This window comes from Uloborus diversus, chromosome 8, assembly GCF_026930045.1.
Source record: "Uloborus diversus isolate 005 chromosome 8, Udiv.v.3.1, whole genome shotgun sequence".
NCBI lineage: Eukaryota > Metazoa > Arthropoda > Arachnida > Araneae > Uloboridae > Uloborus > Uloborus diversus.
The window spans coordinates 74,053,402-74,070,834 of NC_072738.1; the positions used below are offsets into that span (position 1 = coordinate 74,053,402).

Sequence of the window (17,433 nt, forward strand, 5' to 3'; positions counted from 1 at the left end):
AATGCTGAAAATGAGTTTTCTGTAATCCATAAGAACTGCGGAGAACCAGATGATGTTACATCAACGTCCACGAGCATCAAAGCTAGAAGTTCGGATTCGACAAACGAGTTTGACGCCGATCAGAGATATTCGGTCAGCATTTGCACTCAGACGGATGATGTAAAATATAAAAATAAAGCTGTATCAACGCAATTTAATAAAAAAGTTCAAACTCAAGAGCAATCTGTGGACATCTACATTCCCAAGTCAAAACACTTAGCGCCTAGACTGAAAAGAGCTTCAGCTGATCTACGTGACCATCAACTGATTTCGACACCAATAAACTCTAAGCAGGAGACCAGGTTAAATAATATTAGCGAGAGGTTATCAGCTATGCAGCAACCGATTGTCAAACCTACAACTAGCGATTCTTTCAAGAAACCTCGAAATTATTATACCACGGAAAGGAAACACGAAACAAAACGTTCTGTCTCGTCATCCCAGTATTATGGTCAACTTTTTGTAGTTGGATGTAATGGAGGAATACCTTCTCACCTCATTGGTAAATTAGACAATACTTTTGTGCTTCGCAAACGCAGAAAGGCAAATGGCATCATAGAATCTTTCAGCTTTCCTTGTCCAACAGATTTCCGGTCGACTACGAGACATACCGTGTGTTTTGGTGTGCCTAGTGCTCGCAAGTTGGTGGTCCAGTATGTAGCGGAACCAGGACTGGACATGTTCCAGATAGGTCGATGTGATAAGGTTATTGACTTAAACCCGATTGATTTTAAAGTTGTTGACATGACACCTGAAAATCAAGCGAGGCACGGGGTGTCTCGATTTGCCTGCAGGATTTTGGTCGAACGAGATGGTAACCATGAAACGCGTATATACGCTGCTGCCTTCAACTCAGAGGGGAAAATATTCTTAGGCGAAAACTCTTCTTTTTTACGTGGAGACAACATTGATGGCTTCACGACTAACGGAGTATTAATAATGCATCCAGTGTGGAACTCTGAGAACTCTGGTAAATGGAGAGAAGTATCTGTTTTTGGAAATATCTATCCTTTCAGGTCTCCACAGATGGAAATAACGAAGCGCCCTAAAATTGAAGATGAATCGAACATACTTCAGGATGGAACCCTTATTGATTTATGTGGCGTCACACTAATGTGGCGTACACCAGACGGTCTTAGGAAGACACCAAAAGTTGAGTGTCTAAATAGATTTCAAAACATTTTTCTGAATACCGTGCTTAATTGTGAAATTCTACATATCAATCTGCCGAAGAAGAAATCTTCCCCCGAAGCTCATTTAATTCATAAACAAGCTTATGTTTATTTAAGTTGTGGCCACGTCGTCGGGATATCATTATCTGAAAATGACTCTCGGATTTATGAAAGCTGGTCGTGTCCAACGTGTCGATCCATAGGACCCATCGCGCCACTGAAAGTTGGTTTGGAACCAGGATTTTACGTTGATGATGCATTTCCCACTCACGCTTTCAAACCTTGTGGGCACGCTGCATCTTTAAGAAGTGTTGAGTTCTGGTCTAATATCAAAATTCCGGAGCATAGGAACATTCAGTACGGTTTATGCCCTTTTTGCGCTCAAAGATTGAATTTTGTTTCCAAATATGTCGAATTAAAAAAATAGATACTGACTTTACATTGGACTTTAATAGATGATTATTCACCTATAAACTTTCTCATTTGAGCCTAATGATTTTGAATATTCCGTTGTAAAACTGACATCATTCGAATATGTATTTCAACTTGTTTAAGTATAATTTTGTACCTTAATTAATGTGCCTTTGTAATTAAAACATAGAGTATTTGCAATTAATGTTTTTTTCTTGGTTATTGGTTTTAGTTTTCAAAATTTAAGTATTTAAAAAGTCGGCGAGTGCAGTAGTGTAAAATGTACGACAGAAAACTATTTACTGAATAGATGCGAATAAGCAGCTTTGGGAGCTGTAGTATCGCTCTTTTGAATTTTTGAGGTAATAACTTTACAAAAGAAGACTCTCTCTCTCAGAAGAAGAAGAAGGGGGGGGGGGAAACTTTTTATTCCTAACCTTGGTACCAATAAAATCGTTGAAAATGTGTTAATCCGGCCTAGGGCTGATTGGCTAGGACAACGTACTCTGAATTTTTGTATCTTACTTATATATAATCGCGACTAATGAGGTTTGCCGTCTTCGCAGCATTTCAAATTTGAGTGTTACGTCTATCAAATTGTACTGTATCGGTGGAATTTAGTGTAGTATTTAAATACATAAGATAAACCCGAATTTGAAGAAGGAAAACAATAATTCTCAATTTAAATTTAAATAAAATTGTGTCCTTATCGATGGTCTCGGCAGGGGGACGCTGCAGTCTCTGACCAATGACTGCTGAAAAAGGTTAAACAAAAACGCACCCACTTACACCTGTCGAGACATCTGTCTTGTCGTTCAAAATTGCAATATTTTACTTCTTTGGATAATTTCTTAAATCACCGCAAGGTGGCGTATTCAAGCGCTGCGAATTTGGACGAAAGAGCAGAATCAAGAAGTAAAATGGAAAATCATTTTAAAAGTCTTGCTTACTTTCTAAAATCAGTTACGAGTATTTTATTTGTTAACAATATTAGCAATTGATCAAGATTTTAAATCATTGAGCTTTTTCCCATATTTCACATCGATGTGTACGAGTGTCTGCCATCCATGACAACAATGAAATCATTACTAAACTCTTGAAAGGCTACGAACTTTCACTTGAAATTTGCTTAAAGAAAAAGGGTGTCTTCCGAGTTTCGCCAACACAAAATCCCCCCCCCCCCCGTTTTTCAGTTTCCATCATACCTTTTGATACAGTAAAGGGGGGAGAAATTTTGAATGTCGGCGAAACTGGGGATAAACCAGAAAAAGGTTATATTTCCAGTTCTACATGACTTGGAAGTTTCAAAAAAATTTCATTATACTCGGGCTTAATTTTTTTTTTTAATTGTATTTTTTTTATTGGTACCAATATTATTTTAAATGTAGGGGAATGTGGGGCAACGTGGAATGGTTAAGATGACTGAGTTTTTTCAAAATGATCAAATCAGAAATTTGTTTTGAAAATTTCTGTACAGAAAGAAAGAACGTTGTATTTCAAAACTTGCGTTGAAACAGTATTTCTTATTTTTGGCAGTAAATTTGAGTCTTCAAAAAAAAAAAAAGAAAAGTGGAAAATTTTCCCTTTTTTTTCATGGGGCAAAGTGAAAAATAAAATATTTTTCTAATGAAATATTTTCTATTCGATTATAAAACATATGTTTGATCAAAAGAATCAGAAAATAAAAGGTTAAATGAATAAATGAAAAGATAATGAAACAATAAACGAATAATTGAATGAATAAATAAGAAAATAAGTGAATGAATAAATGGAGAGAGAAGTGAATTGCTAAATGAAGGAATATAAATGAATTAATCTTACTAATATTATATATGCGAAAGTTTGTCTGTATGGATGTATGGATGGATGTATGGATGTTTGTTACTCTTTCACGCAAAAACTACTGAAAGGATTTTGATGAAACTTTACAATAATATAGCTTATGCATCAGAATAACACATAGGGTAGTTTTCGTCCCGTTATGGGGGGCAAAACCCCCTTAGGGGGGCAATAAAACACAATTTTTGTATAAATTCTCTAATATTGGGATGAAAAAATACTTGCACATATTTACATTATATGTCCATCGAAAGCTCTGATTTTTCTGCTGAAGATGGCACCTGTTCGAAATTTCTAAGTAGAATAAAAAACGAGTTATGAGCTTTTTAGATCCATGTTCGAAGGCTTTCCTCAACTCAATACAGTATTTAGTGTATCATCTCAACTCCCTGTCGATAGCGACAATTGTTGTATTGTTGACTTTCTTTGCTTTTCGTGATTGTTCAAGGCTTTTCTCAAGTCAAATCTTGAAGTAAGATTTTTGCACAAGATTGGCAAATAATACATGATTTGGCTGATGATTTTCCAGTTAAACGGAACTTTAATGTAATTAATAGTTTTTATTATTATTTATGCTGATTGAACACTTACTCATTATCCAAACAACCAGCAGATCGCTAAAATTTTTGCAGAAAGATTTCCGTAGCTGATGCATTTGGCAGTTTTTTCAACGTTGCTGTTTTTGCAGCCGAAGACTACGTCATAATGTTTCTCAGCTTTCACCATGTAAACGAAATATCGCCAATCAAAGAATTTTCAAAAGACTTTTTTTACTGTGTTAAATAATCCAGCAACTAAATTAGGCAAATCCATAAACAGCGCAAAAACTTCCATTAATTTTCCTTTTTGCACAATTTCAAACAATCACCAAATTTTATTACTTATTTTGGTAACATTTCGGATGAAACTGTTTAGCGCCATTTTATGGTGACCAAAAATATCTCAGCATCTGGCGACGATATCTCTGTAACGAAAATTAATATCATACCGTTTTACAAAGTAAGGAAAGAATGGGGGAGCATCATCGAAGGTACCTCGAAACGACTTTCGCAAATTCGGCAAAATCGCACCAAGAGCCACAATGATTGAAATTTCCCGAAATAACTAAAGCAAGTATAAGGGGATTACGAGCGCAGCTACTTTTTTTTAATCACTTCGTACTTCATTAGCCATACAGAAAAGGTTTTAGACTCCATGTTAAAAAAAAAGTATCAACAGATTAATCTTTTTAAACATGAGAAGATTAATTTCATGTTTTTTAAATTTGTATATGCTTAAATATAGTGCTTTCGGTTCTAAATCAATACTACTTTGTTCTTTATACTTATTGCTATTTTAGTTTTATGGGTAAGGAAGAAACTCGATTTTTAATCACGTCAAAAAGATGTGTTTTAAATTCTTTCACTTAAAACAGAAAATAAAAGCAAATAACGATTTTTTCTAATAATTATTACTGACTCAGGCAACGCCGGGTAGTTTTGCTAGTTAATACATAAAAACGTAAGTGATTTATATTAAATGATTGAGTGAGTAGATGAAACAAAGTACGTATTTCATTTTGCCCCGCATGTACTTGACTAATTGTACAATTTATTTAAAGTACAAATGAGCTTAATATTAGCTAAATTAAGACTGCATTGAATATAAGGAGGTCTCAATTAACATTTAAAATCTTAATAACAAGAACTTTATCATTTTATAGTAACAGAAATAATTTTTACTCACAACAAAAGATTACAATATAAGTACCATTTTTTTTAAAATTGCCTATAAAACCAAATGCTTTACTCTTTGGCGGTATTTTTTTCTTGACTGAAATGGACTACATGATACTATATAGTTAAAATAATCCCAGATAGGTGAAGCTAAAAGCAGAGGAGATATTTCACCATTTCATTTTGTCCCGGTATTTCACTTTGCCCCATGTTCCCCTACAACTGCGTTTTATCTGCTAAAATCGCGGGAAAACGTTAATTTGAACAACGGCAACCCGTACTGACTTGCGTCTGAAAGTGGGAATCAGCACACGTAATGCTAGGCCAAATAATAATAATAAAAAAACTTTTTTTAGAAACTCGAAATGTCTGTTGATAAAACGTTGCCCCTATACCCCTCAAAAATATTTATTCAAATTAAAAAGCATTCAGGCATCTCACAATTGGCCTAAAATTTGTAACTTTCTTCAAAAAAAATGTTTGAAACATATTTTTAAAAGTGAAAGGTAAATTTTACGAAATTATCAAGCTGAAAAATATAAACAGTAAAGTAGGTTAAATTAGCATTAAATAGAAATTTTTGCTCTCCTGCAATACCGTCTTCCGCATCGTACTCAAAAACATGGATTTTTTCAAGGTTGAGTTAACTTTTTCATTTTAAACATACTATTTTTTCTTATTACTCATTTGCGAATGTTGATTTGAAAATGTGTTCGCAAATAATTTTTGAGCTTGATATTTTATTTAAATTTATGTTTTTTTTTTTTTTTTTTTTTTTTGTAAAATATAAATAGAAAAAAATTGATTTTTTGAAGAAAATTATAACTTTTAGGCCTAGTGTTATAAATTTTAGATCATCTTAATGTTTTTTTAATTTGAATAGATATTTTTGTGGTAGGTGTGGGGTATAGGGGGGGGGGGGTAACGTTTTATCAATAAAAATTTCAAGTTTCTAAAAAAATTGTTTTTTCGATTTGGCTTATCATACAAGTGCTGGTTTACACATTTTGAGACGCAAGTCGGCACGGATTGCCGTTGTTCGAATGATATGAAACTTATTTTCGCAATTGTTTTGACAAAAGAGGAAAAATATAAGAAGGTATGCGACTTGAAAAATCGATTTTCATTTTCCGTGGGACACCCTAACACTAGTGCGCGCTTTATTTACTTATTTTTTGAAAAGTAGCGAAGTAGCGACTACATTTCAAAAGTAGTTTATAGTTGCTACATTTTGAAAAAAGTAGTTGTAGTTCGCTACAGAAAAAATGTAGTTTTTCCAACCACTGGTTCAAATAAACAATTTTCTAAACATTAACCCTTACAGCAGAATTCAACTTATATTTTATTTCCTGTAACAGAAAATAAAAAGAAATTCAGAGTGTTTTTATTATTTACTTGAAAGAAAATTGCAGGCTATTTTATTTTTGATAAAAAGAATTTATTTATGTGTATTTTTATTTTTATTATTTTAAAATTTTATTTCAAAAGCTCAAGTGATTTTTGAAAATATTGGCTACACTGCTGTGAAAGTCGTATCTGCATCTGAGCTCAAAATGATAAATTGCCGTTTGAAGTTGTGTTGCTCCATGTATTTGATACAGATGCAACTTTTTCAGAATTTTCTAAAAACTATTTCCCATTCACAAGTACCCATAAAACATCGTATTTAGGTAAAATATGTGACAAACAATCACTTGGTGACCGTAATTCGATTTTGATAAAAAGTGCAGATGCGACTTTTGTGCTTAGCACGGCAGTAGATGGGGGAAAAAAAACAAATCCGATATGATGTTTTCTAAGAACTATGGAAGTTTTTACATGCAGTACAACCTCGATGTCTCGAATCTCTCGGGACGGAAATTTTTTCGAGATATCGAGTTTTTGAGTTATCAAGGTTTTAAAAAAAAATACATTAGTAACTCTCACATTTACACACATGTACGCTATATGCATTTATATATGTACTATGCGACCACTTCGAATTACGATCAATAAAGTAGTCTTCAATATTTACTAGATTTAAAATTTTCTAATTGTCGAAAGTGCGCAGGATGAGATTTTGAAATGAGCAACAATTTCAACTTGGTTTTTTCACCTAAAAATTTAAAAATTCTAATTTTATCTTTAACTAGTAACCACACATTCAAAAAGTTCTCAGCAGCCATTTTGTAGGTGTTAAAAAAACTGAATGATGAAAATGAGGAACACATTTTCCGTTTTCGCTTGAAAACTGACGGACGAAAAATCGAACCCCTTTCCTCAAAGCTGACAACAAGTTCGAGAGAAATGCACAAAGACTCTAAACTCTGGGGAAAACACAGCACCCCCTTCATACCAACACTCCCCTATTATCTTGTCCCAATCCCCTATTCACAAAATTTCCAAGAAAAGGGATGAAAAACGTTAAGCAATTGTCTCTGAACTGGTTTTACTACAAAAATTGCCAAAGCAAAACGACAATTGAAACTTGCTTCTGTGCAAAAATTTCGACATATCAAGGGTTTCGAAAAATAAACTTCGAGATAACTATGGAAAATACATAGGGTTTTTTATGGAAAAAGCTGGGGAAAATTTTTGTTTCGAGACATCAAAGGTTTCGAGATAAGGAAGTTCGAGATATCAAGGTTTGACTGTAGTATGTTTAAATTTGAATTTATGGGTTATTATTTGGTGATCTAATGGATCGAATATTCGAGTAAGAACTGTTGAATTTATTCGGATTTAAATTTTTAGGGGTAGCTGGTGTGAACTTCTTTTCTTCTCCTACATCTATTCCTAATCGAAATTGGGTCTGTTTTTTTTTCTTTTACAGCAACTTAACCACGCCCTGTAGTACTGACAACCTGAATTGAGTGACAGAATCTAAATTAATGCGAGCGAAACCGGGGATAAAGGCTAGTTAGTTATTTAGTAATTAGTAATATATGGTCACAAGTGACGTTAGTCACAAACACAGGAATGAAAATAATGGTAAAGCTTTTAATGTGTTCCTGAAATGCCTGGCATCTTTGGCAGTGTACGCCAATCGCTCTATCAAGCATGGACGCAATTTTTGAAGTTATTCCAAACAGTGCACTTGTCAACTACACTCTTATTTAACACATTTTTGTCCTTTTCTTATTTCCTGTGTTAACGCGTCACTGCGCCCACACATTCCAACGCATTTATACAATGACTTGTACCTACCATGAAAGTTTGAACCACGATTAGAACCATTGAGAAGGAATAGATGGAGAGAGTGCAACCCTACTATCCCGATACGGCAACAGTACCATGTGACTTGGGGAGCAATTTCGAGTTGACCGTAACCGCTGAAGAAGTTTTCATTAGCTGAAACCATGCATGAGAACAACCTTTAACTGTAGAAGGGAAAAATTAGATTTATAGTAATAGTGCAGTATTCTAGCATTGTAAACTGCGAGGAAAATGCCACACCAGGAGATCCAGTAACTTTTCCCTAGCATGTACAAATGTTTTTTACTTCTAAAAAAATAAAAAAAACATTTATATACATTCAACGAGTACATATTCCACAGTTGCCTATAATTTTTAAATTTTTGTAGTTATTTTCCTATAAAAGTTATAAAACATTGTATATCTTGAGTGTAAATAACATTTTAGTTTCATAAAAACACTATTTACTTAACTAGTAATTATTTTAACGGCTCTTAAGCACTTTGTGTACATTTGCTTTGTTGGCGAGTATCTTCTCGCCAAGCTCCTGTGAACAGCAGATGCGCAAGAATAAAGATTTGCTATTTTTATGCTTCAATTTAAATACTAGTATGCCTGCGTATGAAATCATTTCAAAACATTGATTACAATACATATGAATCCATAAATTTTCAGTCAATAACAGAACGCTTTAAACTATTTGTACATGCCGGTCATTTCAGCGAATAAACATCAAAATACATGAAAAATGCAGTTACATTATATTTTAAAATTCGGAAAGAAGTGGGGAGAGAGAGTTTGAATGTTAGGCCTGTATTTGTATCCGTTATTTATTTATTTATTTATTTATTTATTATTATGCAGTAAAGGAGTTTGAGCCAGAGTTGCTCTGATTTGTAGCCGCGACTTCATAATAAGCGCCGTCGCGTCGTCTGAAAAATGTTTAATGCCAAAAGAGCGATTACGTGCCAAAACGCGACAACTTCCCAGCCAAACAAGTCACCTGACCTGGGAAACATTGGGTCCCAAGCTTATTTCACTGAGACATTTGCTATGGCTCCCTCCATTAGTATTCCTTCTTAATGATTAGAACCTTGTAATTTCGTATTCGTATCAATCATATTATCTAATAGATTCTTTAATGTGTTTTTTTTTTTGGTAAAATTCATTTGTTTTTTGATACTCTATTTTAACATTTGCTTTTCTTCTCTGTTTTTGCTTTAGATATTCAAGAATTTTATGAAATTACGCTACTGGATGACACAAAAAGTATCCAACAAAAAACAGCCGAGACGTTACAGATAGCCAGTAAATGGGAGAATAGCCCACCTCTGGCAGGAATCACGCACCATAATAACGAGGTAAGATTTGATAGTCAATGCTGTTGTGGCTGAATCGAACATTGTGTTTCTGTCTCTCTCTCTCTCAACCTGAACGTCTTTCTTACCATTAGCGTGTGAGTACTAGTGCAGCCAGAATTTGCCTTTTAAGGGGGGGGGGGTCCTAACAGTCGGTGTTTAAGTGGCTGTGGTAGCTTGATCGGTAAGGCATCGAACTTGTGACCAGAGGGTCCCGGGTTCGATCTTCCATCTTCAAGATAAACAGTCTTCATTAATGGTGCCTGGGGGACGTTAAATATGCTCTTGGTCACAAAGTCCTCCAAGTGAAACTATTCCTCTGGGGGGTGCTGGACGGATTGCTCGGTTTCGGGTCGAGATAAAAAAAATCAGAACTGTTTTCAGGGTTCCATCCAACAGGCGGATACCGAATTTCATTTTAGGGGGGGGGGAGGGGTGTCATACTCAAGAATGTAGTCTTACGTACGACAATTTTCTTGAACTTTAGTATCTTTAAGTGTCAATAAAAAGTACAAAATCGGCCATTAGCATGGGCGCCTATATAGAGGAACAAGTGGGGGCTCAAGCCCTCCCTTAGAAATCAGAACTTCCTTGTTTTTAGTACTTTTTTCTTTGCAAAAACGTAAAAACAATTTTCTCCAGCCATTAATTAATAAGTTATTAAAAATGTCAAACTTTAATAACTTTAATCTATACTGAAATCGATTTCTATGGGGAAAACTTCTTGCTGAATGCGGGGTGAAATATCCGAGCCCCCTTAAAATTTTGCGTATGTGCGTCCATGGCCATTAATTGGCTGAAAACTTAACTATTTTTAACTATTATGAGTTAATACTTATATTAAGATTTATTAAACTTTATAATGCTTTAATACATGAAAATGACTTAGTTAATTTGTATTATAACCTGATCTAGACCAGTATTTACACCAGCTAACACAATAAATAAATACTGCGAAAATCTAATGAAAATTAAATGTTTTATGAATATGATGAATTTAGATATTAATAAAATTAAATATTAGCATTATACTCGATACAGGACAAACACCCATCTTTGACTATAAATTTACATGATGCTCGACACATCCATCTTGTATGCAGAAAAATACTATTGAAACTTTACTTAATATAATAAAAAATTCGGCGAAAATCTTCTTTAAAATTAAATATTTTATGAATATAATTCGGACATTGACGAATACTCACCGATTCTTTTCAATTATAGAAGAATCAAAGACGAATGAAAACGTCGCACTCTCTTGAGTCTGATAGTAGAACTCCGGATATGTTTCCATCGGTTTTCGATTCTTCAGTTTTTTTCAACTTTTCAAAAGAGACAACAATGTTTTGTCACCCGAACGCTTCATTTTTATTTTTATTATTATTTTTTTTTTACAGGTAGTCCTTTCTCTAACAAGCCCGGCTTTTTTTAGCACAGTTTTCGTGTAAAACGATGGGACGGGAACCCTCGTGTAACTAGGTTTTGGGCTAATACGATACTACAATTTTAACATTTTTTACCCGACACTAAATCCAAAACACTGATTTAAACTAACTATTAATAGCTCATTTAAAAATAAACTCAGTACGAACGAAAACGAAAATATCTAGAAATCACTATAGAAAGGATTCGGACGGCATACACTTCCTTTGTTTTCATTTCACTAGCGCCTAAAGGCAGCACCGTGAAGAAGAGACTGTCTCAAGCAAAGCCATTTCACTGTCTACATAGAAATAGAAAAGTAACATATAATACCCCCCCCCCCGCCAAAAAAAAAAAGAATTCAAAAATTATTTATTACTTTTACTTGTAGTTTCGGTCAGGTTTTCTTCTCTTTCTTTTACAAGCAGTCATTTTCATTACCCAAATGCAATGAACCTTATAATAGATCACAAAGTATTGTCACAGATTGGGGAGGGGGGGGGGCACGACTCCCATGACCTCTGCCCCTCCCCCCTTTGTATCCATCCCTTCATGTAATGCCAGAGGTGTCAACTTTTGAAAATCCACTAAGCCCGTTGCCACCCCAATAATTTCTGAACGGCAAGAGCTATTGTCATAAAAGTGGGATTCAGGTATAGTAAAGTTACCTTGCGCTATCCTGTTTTATACCTCATCAATTCACATGAGCATGTGATACTTCGCAGCCGTTTCAATACTTTCCGAGTGTACTGTACAATGTCCATCATTGCAAAGACAGGCCGTTTTCCTTGCATTAACACTGCTGTAGCAAAGAAACAACATTTACAGAATTGATTAACGGTGCCCGCTCAAGTCCGCTGCCACCCCAATATTTGTGGCCGTCAAGAGCCATGATGTGGTCTAGGCAATTGTGAAGTTGCCATGTGCTGCACAACGAAGCCAGATGCAGTGCCACCTAGTATCAAACTTCTGAGTTAGCTTTATTATCTCAAAAACGGTAAGAGGTACTGCAAAAAGTAAGTTATAAAATTGGATTTAATAAGAAAATACATCATTGGCGAAGCAATGTTAAAAATTGTAGGCACGTAAAATGCACCTTTGTTTAATTGCGTTGAACAAAATGCACTTTGGCGAAAATGAGCTCCATCTATTTAATGCTCAAAATGGTACATTTGAGCTAGGGGTGTTTGTGAGCAGAAATTTCTGAAAATTCAGAAAATTTCGGGTTGCTGTTTCCAAAAATGTTGGGCTGACAACACATTCAAAAACTGAGGGGGGGAAAAATAGAAAGAAAGGAAAAAGAAATTGAATTTTGACATCTTCAATTCAAATTATGTTTTTCGCAATTACGAGTGTGTATGTAGGCGTGTGTGTTTGTGTGTGTGGGGGGGTATGTTCGTGTGTGGGCAGGGGCGGCAAATAGGGAGGTCAGGAGGGGGCGGTCGCACCCCCAAATTTTTTGAGAGGAATGATAAAAAGTGAGCAAATTCAATTTACGTAAATCGCCAATCAATGTTCAAGGAAAACAATCTTGCTGGTTCTCCGCAATCGTTGATGAAACTCGACACATTTCTAGACATGAGCAAGTGTTTTCCGTCTTTTATATTATTAGAAATTCATCAAGCCTTTACCGGCCTTTTCAGAACAGAAAAAAACTGCTGAAAAGTCATGGTTAATTTTAACTAAAGATATAATTTCCTCGTATGGGCTAAATACCTCGTTTTTGTGTGCTCTGTGTAACGATGGTTATATGAGAGGCTCGTGTAGTGGTGTGGATGCATGATTTTCACAAGAAATTGCCTTGGTATTTTACATTCACTGTGTTACTCATATTTTAAGTGTGTCTATTTAATGACTGTTCATCACTTTCTTCTGCTAGAAATACATTTCAGCTGCTCAATGCATAGTATGCTTTCATAGATACTCTTTAAAAATACATACTATTTTTGAAAATATCTCACATCAACAAATATCTTTTCTGTGGGCTCTTTAACTATGCAGTCTCCCCCCAAATCATGATTACTTGCTGTTAGCCAATATATGTTTTGTTCCAAACTGAGGTAATTCGTATTGAAGAAAGTCGACCCCGCAAATGAAATGCTGAAATGCCGCCCCTGTGTGTGGGGGTCTGTGTATGTGTGTGTAGGCATGTGTGTTTGTGTGTGTGTGTGGGTAGTTGTGTGTATGTGTGTTGGTGTGTGTATGTGTAGGTGTCTGTATGTATGCGTGTGTGTAGGTGTATGTGTAAAGGTAGGCAAGTAAGTGGCGCAACCTGAAGACTTTTCGCTAGAAGAGCAGCATCGTGAGGCGGCCGGCCGGCCGAAGGTGGTGCTGCAGAGGGAGGCGGGGGGAAAATAAAATCATAGGAATTCAAATCTGTCAAGTAAGAACAATAAGCAATCGTGATTGCTCAAGTTTTTTTTTTTTTTTTTTCATGATTTCTGTATGCATATTTGAAGAGTTTTTAGGAGGGGGGGGGGGGGGAGGAGGTTCGAGCTTCCTCATAGTTTCCCAAAATTTCAGTCTTCAGAAAACGTTACCCGAGTCCACTTGCACCCCTGTTGAGCACAGACACATCTGGACACGGCACTGCCCTTCCAACATGGCAGGTAACATGCTGACATAAGCAAAAGCATCCGGTTTCAAAGTTCCTGCTACGTTGGTTGGGAAATTGCACATTCCCAGTGTATGATACGTATATTTTTACCAAAAAAAGGTCTAAAAGTGGTCAGGGGAACTTTGATGACATTCTACGCAATCACCATACCTGACGACTTGTAGCTGGAATGCATTTTAACGCCTACTATTTTTAACATTACTGTGCGGAAGATGTCTTTTCTTTCTTGATTGGATTGTGCTGAACAACTTTGTAATCAACTTTTTTCCTGTGTCTCTTAACGCTAACTCCGAAGTTTGACACCAGGTGGCGCTGTATGTGTCTTCGTTGTGTAGCGCATGGGGAAATTTACTATAACTACACCCAACTTTAAATAGTTCTTACTGTTCAGAAATTATTAGGCTGGAAACAAACTTTCGCGCATCTCCCCCCTTGTATAAATTCTGTAAATGTTGTTTCTTTGCTAGGGCAGTGTTAATGCAAGGAAAACAACCTCTCTATGATGTACGTACAGTACACTCGAAAAATATTGCGACCGCTATGGAATTTTACATGCTGATGTGAATTAATGAACTACAATGCATAAATGATTACTCTCCTGTTTTTTTTTTCTGTCATCAGTGCAGGGCCGCCGAGAGCTAAGTCGGGCCCCTTGTCAGTTTGGTCGCTGGGCGCCCTTCCCACCATACAACTTATAAAATTTAAATTTCTCTAACTCCAAAGCCTCCCTCTAGGTCCAGGCCCCTAGTTTCAGACTAGGCTGACCTAGCCCCTTCGTCGGCCTTATTGCACCAGTAACCAATAAAGACTTGTGTTATGTTTATTTAAATTGCGCAGCTGGCAGCATTCTAAAGACTTACTTCGAACCTAACGCTATTTGTAAAATACCTTACAAAAAAGTTTCCCTTTCGACGTCACTGTTGCATGAAAAATCATGTTAGGCTAGTTTCATGCGTTATTTATTCTACTAGTGAGCTAAACCTGAATTTTAAAATGACTATGAAAATAGTATTATGAAAAAAAAAAAAGAGTTACCAGTTGTTATACCTTGATTGATCTTTGATTTATATATCCTAGCCATTAAATTTCATTCTATTTCATTGCATATTCAGCGTACATGGATAAAGGTCAGTTGTGTGTCTCACACTACACGAAAAGGAAGTGATACATTGTTATTAAGTACAAAAACTTCTGTTTTTTTTTCCTTTTAATTTTATATTGCTACTAGATTAATGAAATATGTAATTAGTTCATAACATGACATTTTATTTGCGACTCACACTACAATTTCCCTAAGTATTTTTATTGCCAATAAAAATACATACACTCCACAATTCTGTATTATGGTATACTACTTAGGCATGGAATTAGCCGTTAGTAGTGGACGTTCCTCTTGAAGATCAAGTGCGCATGCAAAATCTCATCAATATCGACAACGAATTAGACAACAGATGTTCCGAAATATTAGATAGAGTAACTTTTCTTGTGTTTTGAAGATCAGATTTGCAAAATCTCATCAAGAGTGGATAAACACTGCTTAGGCTTTTAAACGTTAGGAAAGGGAATTTATGAGGGCATTCTTTTCACAATCTTATGCTCCTGTATGTTCTTTGAAGTACACATACACACAAAACGTTTTTTTTTTTTACAAATCGGCAAGAAAAAATTACAAAATAATTCTTTTTAACGCGATTTTACGTCATCAGCAATTAATGATTCGTTCGGATTGAGCTGCTTCTTCAAGTGTGTGTGTCGGGGGGGGGGGGGGGGGGGGGAGAGATAGCTGAAAAGATTCAGTATTGATCCTCCTTGTAAACAAAAGCTAATTTTCAACAAAGTGAATCTGTTTTTTCTGTAATATGAAAAAGAATTTTTTTAGTTGTTGACTGCTAGTGAATTACTACACTCTTCAACTATTCCAGATTTATATAATAGTAACCGTTAATGAATTACACTTCTGAGCTACGCCTGATTAAGTTTATCCATCGGCATTACCGATCTTTTTAATGATCCGTTCATCAGATTGTGCTTCGTTTTTTTTAATCCGTACATTGATCTCGTTCCTTTCAGCGACTTCGTTCTTATAAAAAAAAAGTTGCAGATGATGTCTGTGTGTGAGTTACTCATGTACATTGAAAATGTTTTTTGCATCAGCAATGTTCTTGTAAGAAAAAACAACTAAAATTACTTAAAAGTAAGTTATGTCAGTAAAAATTTAATCATAAAATATTTTATTTACTTTTAGACTCTTAGTTGTCTGTAGCAGGTGTGCCCAACTGGGGGGGGGAAGTAAGGGAGGTCTTGGCGCAGAGTGCGTTATTGAAACTTTCAGAGAAGTTATTTTTAGAATTTTTTTTTCGTTTTTAGAGGACTCACGCTTTTGAGAGGGGGGGGGGTCATCGTGGTATTTTTTTGGGGGGGGGGGGGGTTCGCTATTGCTCTTGGAGGATGCACACTCCTGTCTGTAACATCAATACAGTGTTCCATATTCCAAACCTTTCACCGTTCATTTTTAAGAGACCATACTGCACCATTCAGTTTAGAAATGTAGTTCGTTCATGAACGACTCATCCATCTTATGACATATGTAAGGATTGTTATGACCAGGCCTTTCATGTTGGGGGAGGAGAGGGCAATTGACCCCCCTCCCCCTGGCTTTAAGAATTTACTTGGAAGTGAGCATGATTTGTGCTGTTTTTTGGTATAATATGCATTGGATACATACTCTTTGACAATGGGAAAATTCAAAATTATGGGCCTGGTTATAACCCCCCCCCCGCCACCTCACCACAAAAAGGGCGGGGGGGGGGGAGGGGTTAAAATCTGACTTAAGGTAAAAACTAAGGGCACATACGATGGTTATTTAAATTTTGTGTTTAATGAATTTAATTTTTTTTTCTTCTTGCTGATGAATCCAATTCTGCGGATTCTTTGAAATTGCGTGCACGTTTTCATCACATATAACTATGTACTATATCCGAGAGCGTGCCCGCGGACTGCAAACAGATGGCGTAGGGGGAAAAAAAAAAAAAGTTGGGGAGTCAGAGGCAAGTAGCCACGTGACTTCAACAACCGTTTATTCAATTGAAACGTGAATCATGACGAGACGATTTATTCCCAATTTGCTTTTGATGTTCCGTACTGGGTTACCAGACTGACGCGTCGTTGTCCCACGAAAACACGAAGCTGCTATTCAGGGACGCCCCGATTTAAGATCACGGGAGGTCACCATGACCTCCCAAAAATTTCTTTATTTAGCAAATTTTGTCTGACAATTCGGCAAAACTTGGAGTTCCATTCGGCAAAATTATCATCATTCGGCGAAATTTGGAGTTCCAGCTCGAAAATTGAGAATTTCCGCCTTCCCGGAAATTAAAGTTTGGAGCGCCCCTGCTGCTATTCTGCAGTTGCTACTGTTGCAGAAATCTTTTATTCTTCTGTCAGTGACCATGGCTCTAGTAAACATGGATTGCTTCAGATTAAAAGGTGAACATCTTCGGAGGAAGTCCTGCTAAGACGTTAGCCTGGTCCATGGGCAGCATCAAAGGGAGGACCAAAGCTGGACAGTTTTTGAATTTACTCTGCTTGATTAACAAAGAATAAATAAATAAATATGCAGTTAACAGAATGGATGCATAATTATTAAAATTTAACTATTAGATGTGTGTTAACCTTAGAGATGT

The 17,433-nt window shown here is 35.9% G+C and overlaps 1 protein-coding gene across 2 annotated transcripts in view; it reads left to right on the forward strand.

Moving 5' to 3' along the window:
• The window catches only part of LOC129227577 (disks large 1 tumor suppressor protein-like), a 358,608-nt gene that overhangs the window by 67,637 nt on the left and 273,538 nt on the right, over positions 1-17,433 (forward strand). For both annotated transcript variants that reach the window (XM_054862160.1, XM_054862161.1), the window contains exon 3: positions 9,575-9,711. In XM_054862160.1, the coding sequence (XP_054718135.1) occupies positions 9,575-9,711 (137 nt within the window). The remainder of the gene's footprint in view (positions 1-9,574; positions 9,712-17,433) is intronic.